Source organism: Protomyctophum bolini (assembly GCF_963924005.1).
Source record: "Protomyctophum bolini genome assembly, contig: SCAFFOLD_310, whole genome shotgun sequence".
Classification (NCBI taxonomy): Eukaryota; Metazoa; Chordata; class Actinopteri; order Myctophiformes; family Myctophidae; genus Protomyctophum; species Protomyctophum bolini.
The window spans coordinates 50,570-77,432 of NW_027665721.1; the positions used below are offsets into that span (position 1 = coordinate 50,570).

The following is a 26,863-nucleotide window of genomic DNA, read 5'->3' on the forward strand; positions in this document are numbered from 1 at the left end:
AAAATTGAAGAACGACTGACATGGAAACATAGCTTTTTCAGAAAACTGTCATTTTCAAACAGACATTTTTAGAATCTGATCTCAGGTCAAAATGGGTTAAATGTATCCCCTGTGCAAGCAGGTAGGCTCAGCATTATTAGCGCAATGGTAAAACAATATGTCAGCACTTGCGCAGGAAACCGGGTTCAGATTTGGGGTAGAAGTGTAAACGTTCATATTAGTGCTGCTTCAAGTCCTTGAAATGTATACCGGTAGTTACTTTCTATGGCTGCAGGCTCATTACTTTTACTTAGCCAGCTCGTCACAAGATGTTTGAACACAGCTAGAGTCTGGCCCCCAGCTCAGCTGACTCAAAAAGGTGGATCTCCCCCAACTCTCTCCCTTATGTAACTTCCCTTTGAACTGCATTTGCACTTTAGGTCTGCATGCAGGGAAAATAATTGGTGACTAATACCAAGGTTCTCATCTTATTATAGGACGTGCTGCAGAACCACATGAACTCTAATAGCGTGTCCCTATTCTAGGGGTGAACATTCTGTGGGGGGGGGGATAGCTGATCTGCAAGCTCACAATGCAATCTGCGCTGTAAGCTTGTACTTGTATAGTGGCTAAGATATTTAGTGTGTATAGAGTTATGTTTTTCAGGCCATGGACCCCTTAGCTGAGAGACAGATGAAGCAGCCAGGGACCTCCACTACAATTATGTCCCAGATTTTACTTTTTCAGAGATACGTAGATTCATCGACTTGTTTAACAACACTATCGTCAGTGTTTTAACCACTTAAACAGACTATTTTCCATCTAGTAGAGTCTACACCAAACGACCTTGCAGAAAATAGTGTAATCTACAAGCTCACGCCGCGTCGCAGTGCGACACACTGTGAGCTTGTAGATTGGCTATTTTTAAACTGGCGAGTCACCTGCAGAGCGAGACACATCAGGTGAGCGGCAGAGTGCAGCAGAGCAGCTGCAGGGCCTCAATGACCAGCACCTGGTGGTGAACGCAGAAGCTTATCACACCTGGACATAATAATAATAATGTAGCTTATCACCTGTTTCATAATGATACTCATGTGAAGTATGGAGTTCTTCCTCTCCTCCTCCGTTCACTTCCCCCCTCCTGTCCTCCTCTCCTTCCTCTCCCCCGCTCTCTCCTCCTCCTCAGCACCTTTTCTATGCAGAAAGGAGGTGAGCATGAGGCACACGATTGCAGCGATGGGGATTATTATGCACCATGAGCTCGGTCGCCTCAAGGTGAGACATCAATAGGACACCACAGAAAAACAGAGAGAGAGAGAGAGAGAGAGAGAGAGAGAGAGAGAGAGAGAGAGAGAGAGAACAAACTGTGGCAGTGTGCAAGAGGAAGAGGTGTGTGCGTGCATTCGTGCGTGCGACAGAGAGAGAGAGAGAACTGAGTACTGGATCTTAAGCACAGATGAGATGACATTCTCCAGTTGATCCCATTTACAATTCAATGTAGCCGTCAGGAAAGAATCAACCAACCAACCAACCAACCAGGTGCTCAGCAGAGAATTAATTATTTCAGTGATTCTCAACCTTTTGAGTTTCAAAGGATCCTCAGTTTGATATCCTTGATGTCGGGCAGAAACCTCTTACAGTATATCCATTATTTTAGCTGTCTGTGTCTACAAGCTTAGAAAAATGACGCAAAGTGATGCGGTTTGAGATTGTGGATCTGCTACCTTTTGGATACCTTTGAATTTTTAATCATGAAAAGTAACAGTTTTGGACATAGCCTACAGTAGGATGTTTCCAGCCGACAGAGAGGATATGCATTTGACCACCGCTGAACCCCAGTGTGTGTGTGTGTGTGTGTGTGTGTGTGTGTGTGTGTGTGTGTGTGTGTGTGTGTGTGTGTGTGTGTCGTTGAGTGTCTGATTGCATGCAAAGCATTTCTGCTTTGGCAATGTAAACGTTTTCTCATGCCAATAAAGCCCTTTGAATTGAATTGAATTGAATTGAATTGCATGCATGCGGTCCTGTGTGACAGGACATAGTGTGTTCTGTGTGTGTGTGTGTGTGTGTGTGTGTGCGTGCATGTGACAGTGTGTGTGTCTGTGTTTATGCGAGAACACTCTCAATGCCATAATTAAAAAGGCTGAGGAGGAAAGTCTTTCCTGTCGTTAATTATCTGCTGTCTCTCTCTCTTTGCATTCCAGCTCATTTACATGAAAACTGATTTGAATCAGAACAGAGAGAGAGAAATAGTGTGTGTGTGTGTGTGTGTGTGTGTGTGTGTGTGTGTGTGTGTGTGTATAGTTACAAGCAAACGTCCCGTATACACCATTTTACTTGAGGTAAAGTACAAAAGTAAGAATATAAAAGTACTTACATTCTTCTAAATCTTTCTCAAACCCATTTGAAAATAGCAGATCTACAAGGTCAGCTACACTTTTGAACCAGAAAAAACTATACAATTTACATGACAGGCAGATGTTGGTACCTGCAGGGCATTTCTGCCTGACGCACCTCCGACGGTGCCTAGGCGCCAGCTGTAGGGTTTCAGCTGAGAGCCATCCTGGCCTTGCCCCTTGCTCACAGGTAGTGACCCTAGACTCTGCATGGCAGGGGCGTCCTCCTCCCTGAGCCAGGCTTTCACCTGACCGCATACCTGGTGGTTTGGAAGCGTAGATTGATGTTGGAACCTCACGGGCCGCTTCCGTCAGGCCCACTTCATCCGGTACCTAAATACCAGCTGCAGGGTCATCAGCTGGGAGCCATCCTTCACTGATGTTTGGCCCCTTTAATCACCAGAACAAATCTGACGTGATGGAAACCAATCCGTGGAAAAAGAAACATGCAGCACTGAGAAGAGAACATTTCGTCTCTGTCGGGTGGAAACCTCATAATGTCCAAAACTGTTACTTTTCAGGATTCAACTTTAAAAGTGGCAAAAGTATCAGATCGACAAGCTCAAAATGTGTCGCTTCACGCCGCGTTTCAAGCTTGCGGATCTGCTACCTTTGATGCGTTTGTATGACACTGTGTAGTATGATCAAGTAGACAGCATCAAGTAAACACAGAGATAAAAGGTTTCTGCTACAGAGGAGAATCTGTCACCCCCCCCCCCTCTCCTTACTGTACAGGGAAATGTAATGAAAGTACAGGCGAGTTGCAGTCATGGAGGTGAGATGTGTGTGTGTGTGTGTGTGTGTGTGTGTGTGTGTGTGTGTGTGTGTGTGTGTGTGTGTGTGTGTGTGGGACGCTCACTTCACTTCCATCTCCTTGGCAGGAGGAATGATTGCGAAGCCACTGTGGTATCGCAGGGCGGTAGTGCAGAGATGCGACCCAGTGGCGCCGTCACCGCCGTGCGTCATTACATCGCCCCGGCTCGTCGGGTGGAATCCTTGTATGTCTGAAAACAGTTAACTTTTCAAAAAATGGGAACCTAACCTGCAGTGTTCCAAATGGATCCAATAGTAGTTATAATTTAGTCACGAGGATAAATACTAAATACAATTAAGTATTAAAGGGATTGTGAAAAAGGTTTTGGAATTGTTCTTATTTTTTTTAGGTTTTCTAATCTCAATTGCACCCAAAAAACATGAACTTTTAACATTCAGTAGATTTACAATAAGCATTATATGTGTAGTTTCATTATACAGATATTCCACTGTTACGCCCATAGCTTACACATGTTTCATGATAACTACTTGTTATGTATGTGATGTATTGCCATGCTTTTAGTTTCTTTGCTTATTGTAAATGGCTCTGGATTAAGAGCGTCTGCTAAATGCCTAAATTGTAAGCAAGGAAAGGGAAACACAAGGTAATACAAGCAAATGCATAGTAATAGTAATCTGTAGGATCATACTGTAGGTCAACCAACCTGACACTAGTCTAAGTATAATATCATAGTTGCGAACGCAGTGAGCACTTACTATGAGACCTAGCAGATCATGTCTGTGTGTCTGTCCGTGTGTCTGTCCCGCTATCCAAATATGGAGTGGGTTGCATCAGCAATCACTCAGCTCCATATATGGGCACAAAAGGGGCCAGGTCCACTCAGCTCCATATATGGGCACAAAAGGGGCACCATATAAGGAGTCCCCAAAGCAGCTATACGTCCAAAACCCAAATATGTACGAGCTGCGTTCGCTTCCCGCGTTTGCGCGTCTTACTCGTAATAGTAATCTGTAGGATCATACTGTAGGTCAACCAACCTGACACTAGTCTAAGTATAATATTAAAATATAAATAATCTGTACATTGAAACTACACAAACTATAGGATGTCCTATATGGTTGTCCATTGTGCCAATAGATGGTGTGGACTCACATGAGATTTGCCATGATCTTAAGAGTGGCATTGGGAAGTGTATTTCTTAACTGGGGTATGATGTCAGTTTCGGGACACATCCTCAGTAGTGTGCCTTTGAATCAGTGGGTGTTTTGGCCTTCAAACACTATACACCCTCATCAAAGGTGGCCAGCTAAAGGGTGATCAAGCCTTCGCTTGTATCCCATGCCGAATCATTAAGATTTGCCTCCCACAGGACTATATGCAAGGCAGGGGCGTCCTCTTCCCTGAGCCAGCCATACAGCTGACCGCATACTGTACCTCATATGCCCTCATGTTTGAGGGGTTTGAATGGAGTTCTCAGATGTGTGTGAGTGTGTGAGTGTGAGTGTGAGTGTGAGTGTGAGTGTGTGTGTGTGTGTGTGTGTGTGTGTGTGTGTGGGGGGGGGGGGGGGTCATGTTCTTATAGCCCAGCAAGGGTCTTTCCTTTTAATCCAGATCCACTGGCTGCCTCTTTCAGCTGCTTCAGAAAGTGTTCTGATTGTCTGCCGCAGAGCCTGTCCATGGATGCCAAGTTCCTTCAGTAGCCTGATGGTGGAAAAAGCCATAAATCCTCTGCATCCCACTTCGACTGGACAGACTTTTGCATTCCAGTCTGCTGCCAGCTCTGTGTATCACTCTTTTGTCTTTTTAAGACTTATCTTTTTAGATCAACAAATTATTAACCCATGGCCTCTGTCTACATAACGTGATCTATTCCATTGAATCCTGCAAGGACATCAAATACTACACTCGTTCAATATATAAAACCAACACACACTTTCACTTATTATTTCATAAGCAGCCGATCTACAAACGCGCAACGCGATGTGAGCCTGTAGATCGGCTATTGTTGATACTTTTTGGTATTAAACACTGCGTAAAACGAAGCAAGGCATTCATTCACAGTAAAAAAATTAATCACACCTTTGTGAAGTGATCGGTGCAACTGTACCATGTGGGGGTCCCAGGGAGGTCTCCGCAACATCCAGAGGGAACCCGCCCAGGTGTCCGGCCCATAGAGCTATAAAGGATAGGGCCCCCAAGCCATTCATTTCAGTAGAAGTTACTCAGTAGCATTTTGAAGCACCAAGGAAGCTCTGAGAAGGAAGAGAAGTGGTCACGTGACTGGGCTGCGCCATGACACTTTCATGGACACTTTCATGGTAGACCAACTACCCGGAAGTTTGGCAGAATGCACTGGAGTCAATGAGAGCTCAGTGACCAGCTCATGAACAAACATTATTTATGAATGACTGAGACCTTTTGTAAAGTAATCACTTCTGGAAAATAACAGAAGACATGTAACACATTATTGTTGCTTTTCGATGTGTAATTAACAGTAATAACACTGTGTAATTTGTATTAGAGGTATGGTATCTAAAGAGCACAAAGTACCTTTCTGAACGTATCAAATCTTGCGATACTTCGGAGCCAGAAACGATGCATGCTGCTGTTTAGATCCTCAGATAAAATGATATACTGTCCACTCTGACTCTGTGCAAATGGAAAAGTAAGTGATTAGAAAACAACCTGTGATAGGTCTTCTTTTATATTCCTGAACCGATTATATGACAAAGGTCTCAATTGTTCATAAATAATGTTTGTTATGAGCTGGTCCAGCCAGCTCCATTCACTGCCATGTATTCATTGCACTTCCGGTGTGAGTTAATTTGGCTCCCATGAAAGTGTCCATGAAAGTGTGATGGCAGCCCAGTCACGTGACCCCTTCTCTTCCTTCTCAGAGCTTCCTTGTGAAGCACCCGGAAGACTGCCGGAAGTATAATTATAACTCAATGGCTCGAGCGAGCGGAAGTTAAGCCTAGCCTAGCCCCGGACCTCCATTAAAGTGCTGCAATTCCACATTTCGCCAGTAGGTAGTGGCATCTTCAACGTTGGATAGCCTTACTGGGGGCTTGGTTCGGCCCGGTTCCAGCGAGCCACCCCACGTCAGAAACGGTCGAGAAATGACAGAGTTATCGTGTTGCAGCTTTCCGTGCTGGGACGTGGACGTGTACACACACACACACACACACACACACACGTAATGGACTGGAGGCACCCCAAAAATTAATAAATAATAATTATATATATATATATATATATATATATATATATATATACATACACACACACACACACACACACACACACACACTGTATATATATTTTTAGATACGAGGTTTCTGGTCGACAGTGGTTGACGATGTGCAGACTGCCTCGCTAAAACCGGCTTCCATCTTGCTGGCGGGCTCGTTGCACAGCGGTGGTTAGGCCATTATAATTAGAACCGCGTGGATCACCAAGCTAATAGCTACACACCCCACAGACCTCCTGGGCCTTTTCAAACTAAACTTCTTCTCCCCGATTCGGCTGTTGGATCACAACTCAGCCTCTCAAACCATCTCGTGTGTCACGGACACCCACATCAACATATGATTGGCTGTGTACCCCTATCTCAAAAAGTATGTTGTGCCAGGGACCTCCAGAGGCAAAGATTTGACTTGACACATTTTTTACTCTGGCACCCCAGCATGCAGGGTACACTGTAAAATCATTATTATGATGTAACTCTCAAGTCGAGATTGACCTGTAAGGGTCCATTTGCTTCCATTTGTATACACTAAAGGTGGTTGCACACTGGACGCGTTTTTCGGAAAACCGATGGAGAAACGCAGCTAGAAATCTGAAAAACGCACTCTGAAGAGTTACACGTCAATTTGGACCCCGGCATTGAGAACCAATGCCATACAGTACAGCAGTGGTTCTCAGAATGACCCCCAGGGATCATTGGGGGGGTTCCAGGGGGTCCCCAGCTAAAGTGGTTAATCTAGCATTACAATCATTTTAACCACATTATCCATTTATACGTTGGCTATTCAAAAACAGCAGACCTCTAAGCACAGTGTGGCACTTTGTGCCGCGCTACAAGCTTGTAGCCCCAAAACATTTGGGAAAAACATCCAAAATGTGTTTTTTTCTTTTTACATTTTAAACATAAATCTTCTCTCCCCGACACAGAACCTTGTAAGATGGGGGTCGAATACACTTCAATTTGGAGGTCCTTGACATGACAGCATTGGAGAACTACTGCCATAGGCTATGGTACATACCATCTCATCTTCTGGGGGTATGGACACCAGGAAGCTGTAGTCTTCTAGGACAAGCATCTGTGGAATTCTTGTGGTGTAGTGTGCCACACTCTTTTCCAGGTGGTTTTTAAGGTTAGGTTGTTTAGGCATCATTTCTGTGAGGTTAGAGTCAGGCATAGTGTTTGAGGTTAGGGTTAGGTGTAGGCATAGCTTTTAGTGAAGTTAAATGTTAGGGTTTAGAGTAGTGCCGGGAGAATAATCGGCAAACACATCGGCCTTAAAAGGATATCGTCGGTAAAATAATATATCGGTTTTAGCAGATATTTTATTTTATAATTATGTTGAAAAAGCCTTTTGTTATGATGATGGCTGCAAATTATATCAATGTTTTCTGGGGAAGCTTTCAAAACAGTCAACAAGTTGGAACATTTTTTAATTCAGAGTTTATAAGCCTTTTTTCAGAATGGCAAAAAACATAAAATATTTTCTTAATGAGAATGCGATCATATCAACATCGGTTATCGGCCATAACAGCAATTAATTATATCGGATATATTGGCCAAAATGTCTCATCGGTACATCCCTAGTTTAGAGTAAATCAAGGGTCAAACACCAAGAGTCCCATAGCGTGCAGTGGGTGAGCTGGAGTGGCAGTGATGATACTGCTAGTTATTACCGTCCTCTGTTGGCCTGGATCGCTCCATTACAGCAGTGTGGAACCCAAGGACACCTGGGGGGGAGGGAAGGGGAGGGCTCGGCCAAGGACAAGAGGAAAGCAAACAGACAGAGGGAGGGGCAAACTTATGGCCCTTAATTATACTAGGTGGGTTGACTGAGGACGCTCCTCCATCACTTCACTGCTTCACACTCTGCAATCACACACACACACACACACACACAGATCGGTGTTAGAACTTTGCATAAATGAACACTACGAACAGTAGTGGGTCAAAGAAGAACTTCCAATCCTCCGGTGACACAACTCTCATTATGGCTCCGCTGGTACAAAACATTTTCCCTCCCCGCAGCTTATTTCTATCTTCAATGTTCCCCTGTTATGTCTGCTTCAGGTCAGCAGTGGCACAGAGAAGCAACTCAAGACCTGTTGTGGATTGTAATGCATTTTAATTCCTATGAAATAAATCCTCTCTTCACCGATGGTTTTGATACAGGAACATTTACACGTTCCAACATTTCACTTGAGGCAACAGAACAAAACAAAAAAGACAAACGTGTGTGTGTGTGTGTGTGTGTATGTACTGTATGTATATATATATTTATACACACACACACACACATACATATGAATGATACGGCTAGTAAGGTGTTTGCACTGGTACGTTTTACGAGCCGAATATCGGAGCAAAATTTGGTGCGCTTAAAAAAAAAATCACACACGTGTGAACTGTGAACTGAGTGGTGCAATTCCCCCCCCCCCCCCCCCTTCTCTCTCTCATTAGAGACACAGCACTACCCCTCTCTCTGTTTCTGGCGCCCCCTACTGGTATAAATAAGTAACATACTCGTGCTCATTGACGTACACACGTACACAAACAGGTACATGGACATTGCTGGTTGTAGGAGTGGTTGCACCACTCAAAAATAGCTCACTTTATGTTGCACACGGCCGCTGAATATTTCGTCCGTAAAATGTTTTTCAGACGTCGGTCGATTTTTATCCGTTTTCCGCAGCCGTCTAGTGGGGTCTTGGTGACAGACTGACAGCCAGTGATAGCCTACTACTTTTGGATCCACAGAACGCAGCGACAAAACGCACCTGTGTGCAAACACCTTTAGTATGACATTAAGCAACCTCAGTGATGTATGCGTGGCCTGCGGTATTTACAATGTAAGTGTAGGGACACAGTCCTTCAGTAGTCTGGTCAGTAGGCTAGCACCGATCTGTCTTATAAAAAGCCCAACGCATCGAAAATAAAATAAAAATAAAATAAAGGAGTTTGTTTGGAGTAGAAACTAGTAATTATGCCTCCGAAAATCTGCAAAAAAAAGTGTCATAACTTTTATATAGTCAAACAATTCCTTGGCCACCTCATGAAGTTAATTAATCCACAAAAGAACAGAAAGTGTACAATTATAGAAAATAAAAAACAGACATGAATAATGGCGTATACAACACTGATCTCTACATAGAATATTCTTATTTATGCTACAAAAACAACCCCGCCCGCCACCAAGGTTTCTGTGGTGTGTCTGTGTGCCGATGGTTACGGGGGACAAGCTACATGTCAACTCTATGTAATATAAATGATTCCCTCTCATAATTTATACAGTTTTAGTACAAAGGTGGCGACGGCGTTCCAAAGCTATCAAATAATTACCGGTATCCAAACATCAACGATTTAAAATATCACATTCATTTTAGATGTTGCGAATACATTTGAGAGTTTGAAGTGCGGCCGGATCCAGTTGGGAATCACTGGTTAGTGGTGTGAAAAAAGAACGTTACTAATCTCATATTTTGCCAACCTGGTGGTGCTGCGGAGCGTCTCGTCCCGTAACCATTGGTGTTTGGGATTCCAATACAGTATATACAACAGGCCTCGTTTCCAGAAAACTCTGGATGGGTGAAAAAGAGGAGTCCTCAAAAATGACACTTTAGCTTCTTTTCTTTTTTTCTTACATCAATACATAAAGGTCACAATCGTAATTAATGTGACATCTCTTAACGAAAAAAAAAAAAAAAAAAAATCCAATGCATCTGCAGACGAGTTTACAGTCAAGGTGTACTAACATGATTTGCATTAGTTTTTTTTGTTCCGTTTTCAATTTATTACAAATAGTTTATGTAAATATGTTACTACTAACACATTTAAATACTGAATTCCCCCTCCCACCCCTTCAATACATTATATAAAGTAAAGCGTCATTCAGTTTACCTCTCGCATTCCAATGATAAAACACCAGGTTGAAATAATAATAATAAAACATAAAACATACTGTACACGCCCACGGTTGTCCAAACTTTTTTCTTCTTATCATTGAGCTTTCCTAACAGGCTCAATTAAAAAAATAGAGATTTGTTTGCTGGTTTATTTGATCAAAACACAAACTCGTTGATACACAGCGGCGGGGTGTGGTGATGATATTGCAATAATTACTGTAGCATCCTACAAATAAAAAAAATAAAAGGTGTTTTAACTATTATTTTACTGTACTTATGCAGAGAGGTACGATGTTGACACCAGAGACGGTTGGTTGTGGTTTTGTACTCGGATGGAGGAGGAAAAACACCGCCGCCGTTTTACAAAACAAAAAATAAACAATATATAAACTCCAACCGCCCATTGTAGCTGCCGCTGCTTCTCCTAAGCAGGCCCTTTAAAAATAAGAATTAAATTCACTCCCACGGCAAAAGACATGAATAACAAGAAATAGATAAAGGGTGAGAAAAAACCCCACACATGCATGAAAAGGAGTGCTCTATTGTGTCTGTAGGGGGAAGGGGGGTTTCGGGGTTAGCTTAGCGTGCATTAGCTTAAATATCTCTTCGCTCAGCACTGGGTTTCTTAATACATGGGCTCGGGTGCATTGTCCTGAGGGAAATGTGAGTTGAGGAGGGTCTCCATGTAGGAGACGAAGCCGCTGCTCGGCGTGTAGCCTTCGGGCACGGGCCCGAGGGGCATGGGGACGCTGAGGATGGGCTCGGAGGAGTTCAACGGGTGTTGGAGCAGAGCCTCCGCCAGCGCCAGGGAGGGGTCCGACTCCGAAGCCAGGGCGGAGTCCGTTAAAGCGTCCGCGAGGCCGCCAGCGGTGGCCATGTGGTCGACGGCGGAGCCGGCCACCGGGCAGCATCCGTGTGGGGTGATGTCCATGGCGGCATCAGAAGAAGTGGGGTGAGCTGGGTAGTACATGGTGGCAGGGGCGGGGTTAGGTGGGAATAGGTGCTGCGATTGGGTCGGGAAGGGCGGGGCTGTAACAGTAAGTTCTTGCGGGGCCGAGGATTGGAAACGGGTGGACTGGGGCGGCGTGCTCATTGGTGAAGGGTGGCCTGCGGGCGGGGATGGGTGGCCTGCGGGCGGGTATGGGTGGCCTGCGGGCGGGTATGGGTGGCCTGCGGGCGGGTATGGGTGGCCTGAGGGCGGGGATGGGTGGCCCGAGGGCGGGGATGGGTGGCCCGAGGGCGGGGATGGGTGGCCTGCGGGCGGGTCTGGCAGGTCAGAGCTGGACGGCATGCGAGGGCGTTTGGCTGCCCGGGCTTCATCCTCCGAGGCCGGCGGTTGCTCTGTGGTTCCTGTTCCTGAGATGACCTGGAAGAACACAACACATAACAGGCTGTTGCTGCCCAGCTGCCTTTTACCCTCTCTGTCAATGTGGACTCTTGATGTTGTTTTACTCACCAGGCGTGAGCGGACCCTCTTGGGCAGCTCTTGGTTCAGCATGAACATCTCTGTGGGTTTCAGCAGACCCTGAGTCTTGTCCGTGAACTCCACCTGAGGACGGCACCAACCAAGAGGAAGCTCAAATGAAAAGGCAATGCCAACCTGACGTCTAGTCGTCTACCCAAATAAAACCTAAAACCTTAAAGAATGAATGAATGACTATGAAGGGTCAAGGTCACGCAGTACTGATTAAAAAAAAAAAACACCTACTGCAGTCTCGTCAGACAGACAGACAGACAGAGATCGGTGGGGAACAGAATAGAAAGAAAAGTAAAGCCGTGAGGGAGGAGACTCAGTAGAGAGAGAAAGAACAATACTTTTTTTGAAAAGCAGAGTTGTTGGCAAAGCAAGGGCTGGAAAGTGAAGTTTTTCCCCTGAGGGCCTGTGAGATGTTAACACAGACACCGACAGCACAACAAATAGAGATGGTTTTCACTGCTCCAGTTAGCACCAGACAAAACCAGCCATCTCTGAGCTGTTGAGAGCGCTGTGCTATTGAACAAAGTGATCAAAATATGGATGGATGCGATGCTTATTCTGTGTGTGTGTGTGTGTGTGTGTGTGTGTGTGTGTGTGTGTGTGTGTGTGTGTGTGTGACTGTGTGTGTGTGTGTGTGTGTGTCTGAATGTGTGTGTGTGTGCGTGCATGCGTGTTCTCTCCCTTTCTCACAGAGGTGTGCACAAAACTGACAACATGAACCTGTGCGAGACTAACAAGCTTGCTTAACTTCATTAGCTTGTTGTGAGTATGCGCGTCTGACGTCTGTGTGTGTGTGTGTCTACTTTCAGACATGCACTGAGTTATGGAAGTTTAATTCCAGACTTTAAATGGAGGGGCTGTTATGTGTGAGCTCAACATTCCGCCTCCATAGGATCGGACATGCAACAGATTGAGTTAAGTCCGGGTAATGTCTGATTTGACTCAAACCGCTGTATGCGTGAACGGACACACGTACGATTGTCTGGTGTGGACGTGGAGAGAGAGAGAGAGAGAGAGAGAGAGAGAGAGAGAGAGAGAGAGAGAGAGAGAGAGAGAGAGAGAGAACCAGTTCAATGTTTCTTCGCAGTATCAATACTTCAATGTAATGTAGAAATACTCTGTTACGGTAATCACAATTTACTTGAGTACAAAAGTACAAAAGTATTATCCTATCCTGTTGCATGCTACGTGTGTGTGAAGGGCCAACACCTGACAATGACACCTTCCATCAGAGTCAATCACATCACAATGCTTCACTGTGTGTGAGTGTGTGTGTGTGTGTGTGTGTGTGTGTGCGTGTGTGCGCTTGTGTATGCAACTACATGTATCTTCGTGAATGTAGTAGGTGCGGCGGATGCATTCGCAACTTCTGTGGACTGTGGAGCTTGCATAAGAGAAGGCACTGCTCACTGGTGGAAACTACCAACAGCTGACTCTACCTGGCGGCCCCTCCCGTGAACAGCTACCGGGAAAATAGACCCGGCAGCCGTCCAGCGGTATGTCCGTCAGCTGTCGAAATAGCAATGGGTGGACTTCCAGACCCATGACAACAACTACAGAGAGCGCTTTAACACCAAGCAGCAGTGCAAGACTAAGACCTTAAGTTAAGTTTCCTCCAACTGGTTGTTGGAGGGTTTCGACAACTTGCAATGCCCAAGGACGAGGCAGAAAGGCTGTCAAAGTATTGTCTCTGCTGCCACATATGGCAGAGCCGTCAATGCTTGAGCGCATGGAGTGCCGAGTGTGAGTGGAGTGTTGAGGGTGTGTTGTATCATGAGGACATCCATACGAGTTTGTGAATATAATTTACTGCACCTAAAATATCTGTGTCCCTGTACGCTTTTCCCTGCGTTTGGATATGAATAAATTGTCAAATTGTTGCTCTGCACAGTGTGTTCTCCTCACCTGGTAGAGCTGCTGCACATGCAACTTCATGAAGGAGGCCTTGAGAACCTTTCCTTCGTGGGTGTGAACCACTATCGTCTCCCCGATTTCTGGAGGGCCGTCGTGAAGGCAGTCATGGCTCTGGAGGGGAGGGGAGAGGAGAGAGTGTAAGAGAGAGAGACCAAGAAACACAGAGAGAGAGACAAGCCAGAGGGGACGGGGGGCATGAGGAGAGGGATAAAGAAGGGGTGAATCAAAAAAAGGTAGTGGAAGAGCGAGAGATGTGAGACAAAACAACAGATGAAGGGCTTAGCAGCAGACATGCCTAGCAGCCAGGTAGGGAGGTGTGGTCTACCAATTCATTTTCAATCTCAATCACAGGTAATCTGACAGGCGTGTACACTGTACACGTTTGTGCTCGTCTCACTCACGCACACTAGGCCCGCTCGCGGCAATAACAGTGGAGCTTTTTTTTTCTATTCACATGAGGAGCACTGGTGCGACCTGGAGGATCTAAGCGAGAACACTGGAGGAGTGGAAGGTGTTACACTGTCTCCGACTAACGAGGAACGTTCTGTATTTTGCGATAAGTGTTACCACATGTCACACCGTTGGTGATAATAATAGAACACATGTGTATCTCGAATTGTGGGGAAATATTCCAAATCTTTATCTAACTTTCTCCTGAGGTTTTACATTGTAAACATTATTGTCACTGTAGAAATGGGCAGATACCTCTCCAGTATACAGTATGTTGGCTTGATTACTGTTGAGTGTGTAAACGATGATGAACATTAAGCTAATCATCTGTGTACCCCCCAAAAAATATATATATATAAAAAAATAATAAAAAATACAATTATAATAAAATAAATAAGTGTCACACCTACGTGCCTGGTCTCTGCTATTAATGCCCAAAGAGGGTTGAAACCCTGGGTCGGCCCAAGCCCCCTCTACCTAAGCAGAAGGACCCCAGAACTAGCCCAAGACCTCACACCCCCAGATATAGGTAACGTTTGAGAACAACTGCTGATACAACTACACACATGCACGAGTTTCTGAGCGATGACTCACCACAACGTTTTCCGGATGGAGGTTGTCGATGTAGGAGCCGTCGTCGAAGTTGACCTCGTAGGTGGTCTGCTTCGCTACGCCGATGATGATGCAGTGGTAGTACCAGCCGTTGGACCATCGACCAATCACATTCGCACCCAGGGTGGGCTCTTTGGGGGGCTTGGGCGCCAGCCGCGGCTACAGGAGAGAGAGAGAGGGGTGGGGGGGGGTGTGAGCCTGATGCCATTTCTCAACCAGTGGTAGTCCGTGCCGGCAGCAGTAACGACTTTAGTCATATTCATGTGGTGGAAAGTGACTAGTAATTATACCGACTCTAGTACTGTAGTTAAGTACAAAAGTTTATATTTTTTCTTCTTCTTTTAATTTTACTTGACTTGATTTTATTTCAATACTTTATATGCTTGTACAGCACTACATCTCGGAGGCAAATAGTGTAGTTGTTACACAATTATTTGAAAACATTATCGGGTACTTTGTAGATTGGCCGTTTCACAATCCTTGTGAACCGGGACTTTCTGCATAATGAGTACTTTTAGTACTTTTGGTAAATTTTGATTACTAGTAAGTAAACAAAACAAACTTTTCCCACCACTATCCATGTGGTACGTTCTCTTACCGCTGGGGCCACTGGGGCTGCCTGAACCTTTTTAGAAGTTTTTGTCTTTTTACTCCTTTGGGGTTTGTCGTTTATAGACTCCTAATAAAAATGAAATCAAATTACATCATATCAACTCAAATTAACAAATTCAATGAAAGTGTTAGACCACTGTTTGGGGAAACACTGGTCTAGACTCTAGACTCCAAACCACCCAGACACACACTGTCCATCCTGTGACATGTAGCAAATACATTTGATCATTTTGTCCCGTTTCACAAACCTTGTGAACCGGGACATTCTCCATAATGAGTGCTTTTACTTTTGGTACTTTGGGTACATTTCTATTACTGGACTTAGAGTATTTCTACATTGCAGTATTGATACTTTCCCCACCACTATCCATGTGGTACGTTCTCTTACCACTGGGGCCACTGGGGCTGCTTGAACTTTTTTAGAAGTTTTTGTCTTTTTACTCCTTTGGGGTTTGTTGTTTATAGACTCCTAATAAAAATGAAATCAAATTACATCATATCAACTCAAATTAACAAATTCAATGAAAGTGCAGGATGTGTGATTTTTTTTTTTTAAGTATTACATTCATAATAAACATTTTATATTTCAGATATCTAATTTAAGAAACTTTTTGAACAAAATATTGTAATAATGACTGGCTAGATATACATCACTGTGCTCTACAAGGTTACAGCTATTTTCTGTGCACGACACAGTGTGCATTTTCTATTTTTGGTGGCACAGTGGAGAAACAAAAAAATATATATCTTTTCAGTGGAATATTTTTCTTTTCTAGCCTAAAAGTGTATTTTACACAGAAGGTGGTGGTGTAGGTGGTGGTGGGGAGAGAGAGTTTTCCACCAAAGAGAGTAGGCTTTCAAACACATTAAAACCGTCTTTGTTTTGGTGAGAAGCAAAAGTACATTCTTATTTTTTTTACTAAAGAGACTGCGTGGCCGGAAATATGAAACAAATGCCCGCAGAGTCACATGGTGTTAAGGATAACTCCTAACGCTGTGGACCAAAATAAGATAATTGTCCAGAGCTCAAAACACAGTTGAGCACCACATCTTTGGGGAGATGGTTTGAGACACAGCATTGAGCCTGGATCTTCCCTACGGCATCTAGCATCTAAACCAGTGGTTCCCAAAACGTCTCAGGTCGACACCCCAGGCCCAAAGAATTGTCCTGGACCTAAACTAGTTGGAAATAGCAGTTCTTTCTGTGTGGAGTTTGCATGTTCTCCCCGTGTCCCCTAGGGTAGATACCCTCACAAAAACATGCCGTAATCCTGGTCTCTAAAACTACCTCCCCCTGGCCAGCCGGGGCGCCTGATGGAGGGGAAAGGAACTGGTCGGAATAACGTGTCCCTTCCACGCGCTACGTCCGACCGGGGAAATTCCCCTCTGTCAGGTGAAAAGAAGCAGCTTGGACTCCTCATGCATAGAAGGAGGCATGAGGTCAGTCCGCTGCCCCCCCAGGTTGGCAGAGGAAGTGTAGCGCCCAGGATTACTTAGATAATTGGCACTGGGTGAAAAGAAAAACTGGGTTACAAAATCGTGGGATAAAAATTTATAAAAAAAAAAAGGAAATAGCAGTTCTACTTGCGAGCTTGTAGCAATATAATTATATTAATGTAGGTATCACAAATGTCCCCCGACCCACTGTTTGGGAAACACTGGTCTAGACTCCAAACCAGCAAATACATTTGATGATTTTGTCCCGTTTCACAAACCTTGTGAAACGGGACATTCTCCATAATGAGTGCTTTTACATTTGGTACTTTGGGTACATTTTGATTACTGGACTTTTACTTGTAACAGAGTATTTCTATATTGCAGTATTGATACTTTTACTTAAGTAAAAAACTAACAAACGTAATACTTTTCCCACCACTATCCATGTGGTACGTTCTCTTACCACTGGGGCTGCCTGAACCTTTTTAGAAGTTTTTGTCTTTTTACTCCTTTGGGGGTTGTTGTTTATAGACTCCTAATAAAAATGAAATCAAATTACATCATATCAACTCAAATTAACAAATTAAATGAAAGTGCAGGATGTGAGCACAAATGTGTCCCGACCCACTGTTTGGGAAACACTGGTCTAGACTCCAAACCACCCAGACCCACACTGTCCATCCTGTGACATGTAGCAAATACATTTAGATCATTTTGTCCCGTTTCACAAATCTTGTGAACCGGGACATTCTCCATGAGTGCTTTTACTTTTGGTACTTTGGGTACATTTTGATTACTGGACTTTTACTTGTAACAGAGTATTTCTACATTGCAGTATTGATACTTTTACTTAAGTAAAAAGCTAACAAATGTAATACTTTTCCCACCACTATCCATGTGGTACGTTCTCTTACCGCTGGGGCCACTGGGGCTGCCTGAACCTTTTTAGAAGTTTTTGTCTTTTTACTCCTTTGGGGGTTGTTGTTTATAGACTCCTAATAAAAATGAAATCAAATTACATCATATCAACTCAAATTAACAAATTAAATGAAAGTGCAGGATGTGAGCACAAATGTGTCCCGACCCACTGTTTGGGAAACACTGGTCTAGACTCCAAACCACCCAGACCCACACTGTCCATCCTGTGACATGTAGCAAATACATTTAGATCATTTTGTCCCGTTTCACAAATCTTGTGAACCGGGACATTCTCCATGAGTGCTTTTACTTTTGGTACTTTGGGTACATTTTGATTACTGGACTTTTACTTGTAACAGAGTATTTCTACATTGCAGTATTGATACTTTTACTTAAGTAAAAAGCTAACAAATGTAATACTTTTCCCACCACTATCCATGTGGTACGTTCTCTTACCGCTGGGGCCACTGGGGCTGCCTGAACCTTTTTAGAAGTTTTTGTCTTTTTACTCCTTTGGGGTTTGTCGTTTATAGACTCCTAATAAAAATGAAATCAAATTACATCATATCAACTCAAATTAACGAATTAAATGTGCAGGATGTGAGCAAAAATATATATTTTTAACATGTTACATAATAAACATGTTATATTTCAGATATCTAATTTAAGAAACTTTTTGAACAAAATATTGTAATAATGACTGGCTAGATATAATACATCACTGTGCGTTGTTGCTCTCTACAAGGTTATAGCTATTTTCCGTGCACGACATCAGCGTAACTTTTCTATTTTTGGTGGCACAGTGGAGAAACTAAAAATATATATATATCTTTTCGGTGGAATATTTTTCTTATCTAGCCAAAAAGTGATACTTTTTCTTAAGTAAAAAACTAACAAACGTAATACTTTTCCCACCACTATCCATGTGGTACGTTCTCTTACCGCTGGGGCCACTGGGGCTGCCTGAACCTTTTTAGAAGTTTTTGTCTTTTTACTCCTTTGGGGTTTGTCGTTTATAGACTCCTAATAAAAATGAAATCAAATTACATCATATCAACTCAAATTAACAAATTCAATGAAAGTGCAGGAAGTGAGGAAAAATATATATCTTTTTTTTTAAGTATCACTGTTACATTCATAATAAACATGTTATATTTCAGATATCTAATTTAAGAAACTTTTTGAACAAAATATTTGAATAATGACTAGCTAGATATACATCACTGTGCGTTGTTGCTCAACACAAGTAGCCGCTCTACAAGGTTACAGCTATTATCCGTGCACGACATCAGCGTGCATTTTCTATTGTTGGTGGCACACAAAAAAATATATATCTTTTCGGTGGAATATTTTTCTTTTCTAGCCTAAAAGTGTATTTTACACAGAAGGTGGTGGTGTAGGTGGTGGTGGGGAGAGAGAGTTTTCGAAGAGAGTAGGCTTCCAAACACATTAAAACCATCATTGTTTTGGTGAGAAGCAAAAGTGTATTCATTATTTTTTACTAAAGTCGAAGAGACTGCGTGGCCGGCAATATGAAACAAATTCCCGTAGAGTCACATGGTGTTAAGGAAAACTCCTAACGCTGTGGACCAAATAAGATAATTGTCCAGAGCTCAAAACACAGTTGAGCACCACATCTTTGGGGCGATGGTTTGAGACACAGCATTGAGCCTGGATCTTAAACCAGTGGTTCCCAAACGTTTCAGGTCGAGACCCCAATAATTGTCCTGGACCTAAACTAGTGAAAATAGCAGATCTACAGTACTTGCGAGCTTGTAGCAATATAAAATGTAGGTCCCGATCCACTGTTTGAGAAACACCGGTCTAGACTCCAAACCACCCAGACAGACACACACACTGTCCGTCCTTTAACAACTCAAAAAAGGTTCACAGGTTCAAATCCCCGCGGCGGCCGACATGCCCATCAGCAGCAGCCAGGTGAGCTGCTGACCCGACCTATACGCTGCAGGGAAGATGCTGACATGCAGGCCCCGTTGCATTGTTCTGGAGAGCAGACCAAGTCAGCTAAACACCCCGACGTGTAGATGTAGTGAGAAAAACGGGATCCTTTCAGAAAATGCCTCGTCAACAGTAATAGCTAATAGGCCGTTGTACCTGGGCAGTAATTTTAATATTTATTTGCTCAAGGGGAGGTTTGCTGAGCATGCATGGCACGGACGAGCCTGAGAACCATGGGGTGTGTAGACTTATGACTACGAGTGCCTCCGCAGAACATTATATACGCTCATTTGAGTGTGCACTGAACACGGCACAGTAAAACATTAAAGAGTTTTGCATTGATAAAGGACTATCTCCTATATCATCTATTCTATACCAGTGCTTTCCCAAACTTTTCAGGTCGACACCCAAAAGAGAGATTAGACATTTGTCCGGGACCAGTGGTGTGTTCTAGGTAGTATGCCGTGCATAATTAAATAAAATAAAATAAAGAGTATAACGTCTGCTAATAATTTCATCCATTGACCATGCGCACGACCATGTGCATGGAATCATTATGGTGTACAGTCTGAAAAACCTATACAGCACTGCCCGGGACCCAAACTAGTGAAGTTATTTATTTATATAAAAAATGTAGGAAAAAGAAATGATTTATGTACGTGTCGTGACCCATAAAAATTGGTCCTCGACACACTAATGTGTCCCGAGTCTGACCCATTGTTTGGAAAAGAGTGCTATATCTGCGTGCACACTGCACACCTCCACTGTCTGACAGAAGCTACCACATGCTACCGGGCGGATAGTGCGTAAGGGAGTGGGAAACGTGGGCATGGGGGTTACAATGGGGCCTAGTAGGTTTATTATCGTTTCTTTCCAAAGAGAGAGAGAGACTAGGAGAGGGAAGAGAGAGAAAGAGAGGGGGGGATGGTATCGCCTGTGTCGGGGGGGAAACCTCATACTGTACGTCCAAAAGCATCAAAATTTGCAGATCTACAATCTCAAAACGCAGCGATCCACGCTGCGTTTCGAGCTTGTAGATTCGCTGTAGTATTATCAAGTAGGGCGGTTAATTTACAGCATGTTATACTACAGAGATAAGAGGACAATATGCCGCAAAGAGCCTCGGTTGGGATTCGAACCCCGTCCCGGGAAGCAGGAAGGACTAATAATCATATTCATGTGGTACGTGCTCTTACCGCTGGGGCCACTGGGTCTGCTCCACCTCTGGAGCCTCTCGGTCTCCCTCTAGGGCCTTTTGCCATGGTACTCTTTTGAGGTGTCACACTACTCGCTGGAGTTATCATATTACCCTGCTGAGGTGGCATGATACTCGCTGGATGTATCATATTACCCTGCTGGTAATGTGGTGGCATGATACTCGCTGGATGTAACATTTTACTCCTTTGATTGTTACTCAAGAAAGGTTTTTGAGGTCTTTGAGGTGCCATGTATGTCCCTTGAGCTGCTGCTGCTGCTGCTGCTGTTTGTTGGTTGCAATTAGAGTCCTGACAAAAAATGAAATCAAATTAAGTCATACGAATCCAAATTAAATAAAAGTGCAGAAAGTGATTTTTTTTGTTGTTGTTAAAAAATATTTAAATAGCTCTATATTCTGAGAGCAATCATTGCTATACAATGTTTGGTCAGGAACAAGGGACTTGTCTATCCCGCTCTTGAGAAGTAAACAGAAAACATATTTGATTAGCTTGGAATTCTAAGAGAGAGAAGTCATACGGAAAACAGGATAAACAAAGTGGAAGTGATGACAAAAAAAAAAAGGAAAAAAAAATTGTGTCAATTATCTAATCCTGGGCGCTACACTTCCTCTGCCAACCTGGGAGGCAGCGGCCTGACCTCATGCTTCCTTCAATGCATGAGGAGTCCCTTTGCATGAGGAGAAAGGCCCTTTCACCAACCCTACCTCGGGTTAGGGCACTGATGACTCGGAGGAGAGAATACGCCCCCAGCGGGAATCGGACGCAGGACCTTCTAGCTTTATTTTATTTTTTGAACCACAAAATATCACTAAAAGCACCTAGAAATGAAATGATTGCTGATCATTAATGCACCGTAAGCTCACCGTCTGTGACTTCTTGTGTTTGTGGCAGGTGACGGACACCACGTAGGGCCAGTCGGCAGGCTTCATGACCACACGGGCGATGTTGGCGCAGGTGACGTGGAACGAGGTGGAGCAGTTCTCTAGCGAACACTGGATGCACGCTCCCGGGGTCGCCTTGCCAGGGTTGTAGCAGTACACGCATTTCTACACGCACAGACGCGCACACACACACACACACACACACACACACACAAACACAAAGGGTGACTTCACTGATTTGAACCCACATCTTGGTTCTGCTGTGACTAGTGGAAATCTTTTTAAGTATTCCTGCCCCGTCACTAAAACAAATCCCCTGGCTACAACCATCTGGATGTCTGCAGTAAACCTCACCCATCTGCTGGCCAAAGCACATTAACATAAACCCTATATTTACCAATATGTTGTTCCATGTCATAAGCTGCTAATTTGAATAGTCTCATTATATCAATTTTTCTATAAACCATGCACCCTATGTACATAGATGCCATTACATCTGCTGCTGTGCTTTTTCTTTATTTTTAACCACACATCCCCCCACAAGTCAGACTACCGCAGGTTTCTCAATCAAACATTGTTATGAAGTGTGCACACAGTGGAAGTCTAATCTGTCTCTCACATCTCTCTCCCCCGGTCTCGGCACTTCAACTGATGTCTGCATTCCTTCATTAACATCAGAATGGACGCAGAGTGTGCGAGGAGGTGAGTTTACTGCAGGCAAAGATATCCTTCTCAAGCGCCAAAGGCAAAAAGTAAATATTTATGCTTGAAAATAAACGTATTTGCTGATAGCCGCTGCCTGATCCGTCACGGTGTGACTTTCCAAGTCCCTCTTTCATCGCTCAGTCCATCGTTAAGTATCCTTGACTGCTCCGCAACGCTCGCCCTGAACCACTTTCACCCTGGCTTCCGCAGTTTGGTCCAAAGTATTAAAAACGTTTAAAATATGTTTTGGGATATTGTCGATCTGCAAGCTCACAACGTGTCGTGATGCTCCTACGGCTGTGTTGTGGCTATTTTCACTAAATGTCCACGTATTTTGACTTGATATTTTGACTCATACCCTGAAGAAGGCCACTTCTTTGTCGAAACGTTGGTGGTAACCCAATAAAAAGTATTTTTTTGCATCGTAACTACGAGCTGTGTAAAGTTTGTCTCCCGTGGTCAGCACCTCCCTACTTTTGCTGTGCTTTGATACCCCACGTATTTTGACTTACCAACAATAGGAAAGCTAGGCTGTTGAAGGGCTGCCTGTTGGGTTACATAGTTCTGTTGCTTTGAATGCCATGTACATGTAGTACTAGCTTCTAGCTTGTGGTCCTGAGTTCATAGGTTTATGATACTGTACCTTAACCCAATCTATGCATTGCCAAACCCGGAATATCTCTGGTTTCTTTAATGTCTCTTAATCCACAATTAATAGTATTTTTTTTACCGTCCGTTAGCTGTTTTTAGCTTCCATCACTAGCCACCGAAGGGTCCCATATTGTGACGTCATCAAATATCCAAAATCTCAGCGCACACGTGCAAGAATGCGATCTAAAGCATATTTAGATTATTGTCACAATTTTTCGGAGTTCGTTGAAATCTCTATAATTGTAATATGGGATTACAATAATTAAACTAATCAAAACTAAAGCTAACTTAATACTACGCCTTCTCAGAACATAAAAACGAAAGTAAATGAGCAAAAACAAAAACAAAAACAAATCAAAACTATACAGGATAAACAAATCTAACTGAAATGCAAATAAAACTAAACTAATGGAAAATGCTTCAGTCAACTTGGAAAAAGTTCATTCCTATACCAATACATCTCTCTCTATTCAATGTTTCTCCTCTCATACTTTCTGCCGTTATCTTTTGGGTGTTTGTTTCTTTTCCTCTTGCTCTTGCCTCTCTCTCTCTATCTCCATCTGTCACCCGCTCCCTCCCTCCCTCCCTCCCTCCGTCTCGGATGGATGGCTGGTGTTTTTGCGAGGCGAGGGGGACGTGGGATAATAGATGTGCTGAGCTGAATGGCTGAATAATCAGGTGTCATTCCTCAGCCCCGGTAAATGAACTGCATTGATCCCGCGGGCAGGAGGCAATTTCCCGTCGCTTGCCGCGCCTGTGAGCACAACACCAGCCCTCCCATCCTCCCTCCAGCTCTCTCTCTCTATCTCCCTCTCTGTCTCTTTCTCTCCTCCGCTCTTACTTCAGAGGCGTCGGTGCAGCGCCTCGGTGGCACATTGTCACAAATCTACAAATTATGTCGACTCCCCCTCTACCTGTTCCGTGAATGATCTATCAAAAGCAGCGCTTGGTTTCTTGCTCTGCATTGCCTTTTAACCGAGGGACTTCAATGTTTGTCAGGCCAAGCACCCCTTTTTCAGAGAGAGAATCTTCTCTTCCGGGGGGGGTCCCTGGCACAAAGTATTTCACATGGAGATCCGCAGCCAAATTACATGCAATCAATTTGGGGCTTCTTGAAATGAAAACGTTTGAGGACCAGTATAGTAGACTTTTCATGTCGCAACCCAAAAAGATTAGACGTTTGCCTGGGACCCAAACTAGTATAGTATAGCAGATCCACAAGCACACAACGTGGCACGAATGAGCTTGTAGATCAGCTATTTTTCCACTACTACAGAATTATCATTGGTTGCATTCATGGAAACGGACAGATTTGTTTGTTTGTTTGAATAAATAGAAAAGACAATTACTGCAGTCGTGACCGACTGGGAACCAGTGCAGTAAAGACGGGTGTGTGTTGTGATGTGGGAACCAGTGCAGTAAAGACGGGTGTGTGTTGTGCTGTGGGAACCAGTGCAGTAAAGACGGGTGTGTGTTGTGCTGTGGGAACCAGTGCAGTAAAGACGGGTGTGTGTTGTGCTGTCCGTGGCCTCGTTATGAAAGCCTCACATCAAGCGAGGCTGACATGTGCATCCTAATGGTTTGGCTGGACGGCAGAAATACGAGGCCGCTGGGCTTCCTTCTTATTGAGAGCTGCCGTACTGTACTGCACTGTACATCTCCCGCCGCGGGAAATGAAGTATTGGCATTTTAATAAAGAATTGTTATTTCTCATCGATCTTCCCCTCGGCCACGGCCGTTCCTGCGCCGATCCGTCAGAACGAACGATGGGAGATAGCAGAGACCGACAGAGAGAGAATGGAGAGATGTGCACGTTGAAAAGTGTGTGTGTTTGTGTGTGGATTGCAGGGAGGTCATGATGTGTAGATTATGTGGCAAAATAATCGTGTGGATTGTAAATATGAATGTTATCCTTGCGTATTGTGGTGTTTTGAGTATATTGGGTTTTATAGATTATCTAGTTTTGAATCTCTGCATGTGTGTCTGCGTGCGTGCATGTGTGTGTGTGTGTGTGTGTGTGTGCGTGTGTGTGTGTGTGTGTGTGTGTGTGTGTGTGTGTGTGTGTGTGTGTGTGTGTGTGTGTGTGTGTGTGTGGATTGAGAGCAGGGAGGTCATGATGTGTAGATCCTGTGGCAAAATAAATTATGGATTGTAAATATGAATGGTGTTCTTGCGTATTGTGGTGTTTTGCGTTCATTGGGTTTTATCGATTGTCTAGTTTTGAATCTCTGCGTGCATGTGTGTGTGCGTGCGCATGCATGCGTGTGCGTGTGGATGGATGGAATAGTAAGAGTAAGAGAGGGTCAGATGAGGGTCAAAAGAGCGGCAGGAAGAGAAGTATGGTTTTATTTAACTACTTCAGCCCTATTCAATCCACATTGCGAGCTTGTAGATTGCCTATTTTCAGCAAAACGATTTGTGTGATAATAATAATTGACAATAATAATAATTTAAAAACATTGTAAGAAACTCGGGAACGCCATGTCCAAATGGAATAGAAAACAAATCACAGCACGTGTGTCCGTGTCGGTGACCGACCGGGGGAGCGATAAATAATAAGTCAAAGTCCCTGTCATCAAGGAATTCTATCATCAAAACAAGTGCCAAGAACAGTATAGAGCTGGCGTAGCGCTCTGGGCACCTACAGTAGACTGCTAATCTAGCCTGACAGACCGTGTGTTTTAGCTGCAGACCCAAACTCGTGAAAACAGCAGATCTACTCAAACATTTTCATGTCAAGGACCCACAGAATTATATGTAGGGCGACCCCCATCTGAAAATGTGTTGTTCCAGGGACCCCCCAGAAGCAAACATACGAGTTAAAATGTTCGCTGTACTCAAAGATTTGCACACATTTTCATGATTTTTCAAAAATAGCAGATCTACAAGCTCATAGCACGGCACTCGCGCTATGAGCTTGTAGATCTGCTATTTTTCAATAGCTAAAGTTTATAATAATGGTTGAAACACCTAAAGGGGTTCCCGCCCGCAATGGGTTCAGGGACCCATCAAGATGTGTGTGTTTGGGAAGCAGTGGTCCAGACAAGAGGAGATCCAACTCACCAGACTCTTGCGCTTGTCGGGCACAGCGCTGACGTCCACCTGCTCTCTCTCTGCGGCGTTAAGGAACCGCACCTCGGCCACCCCGATGGCACAGATCACATGAACCCACCTGGGGGACAGACAGGGTGTTATTACAACCGTTAGGCACTTTATAACCTGCCATAAATATCCTACTGTTAAATGAACAAAACTCTTGTGTAGCTGGGGAGGAACTCGTAAAGATTTGGCGTTTGGTGACTAGTTCTAGATTTTTGGTATCTGTGTTACAGTAGGTATGGGTATAAGGTTTTCAAAAACCTGTGCGAACGAGTTGGACGCACCCCCTGTTTGCAGTGACTCCAATATTGAGATAGGTATGGTTGATGGATTCTGTTACTATTGGGTGGGCTAAATAACATACTAAAAGTAGGACAAAATAACCTCTGGAAAGGCATCATTTTCAAGATGGCTGCCGGGAGCTAAAATGCCAATAAACTGTAAAACATCATAATTATTAACGTGGTGGAACTCTATACTATACGTACCGGTTGTCTATGGTGGTCTTCAAGGCTCCTCCCCGCAGGTTACACAGACAGCACTCCTATACAGGGAACACGGTGGACAGACAGTAAGTACAGTACATCACATTTATAGAGCACGTTTCACAGAGAAAACTCACAAAGCACTTTACATAC

General features: G+C 43.9%; 1 protein-coding gene across 1 annotated transcript; it reads right to left on the reverse strand.

Annotated features, from left to right (window-relative positions):
• Positions 1-8,860: 8,860 nt before the first annotated feature.
• Positions 8,861-26,769, reverse strand: LOC308312176 (uncharacterized protein; the record flags this gene model as incomplete). Its single annotated transcript, XM_080794564.1, has 12 exons — positions 8,861-11,659; positions 11,750-11,842; positions 13,676-13,795; positions 14,729-14,905; positions 15,345-15,425; positions 15,747-15,827; positions 17,710-17,790; positions 18,656-18,736; positions 20,869-21,177; positions 21,753-21,935; positions 26,190-26,298; positions 26,714-26,769. Coding segments are annotated over 12 exons (2,112 nt in total), but the record flags the coding sequence as incomplete, so codon positions are not given.
• Positions 26,770-26,863: the final 94 nt, after the last annotated feature.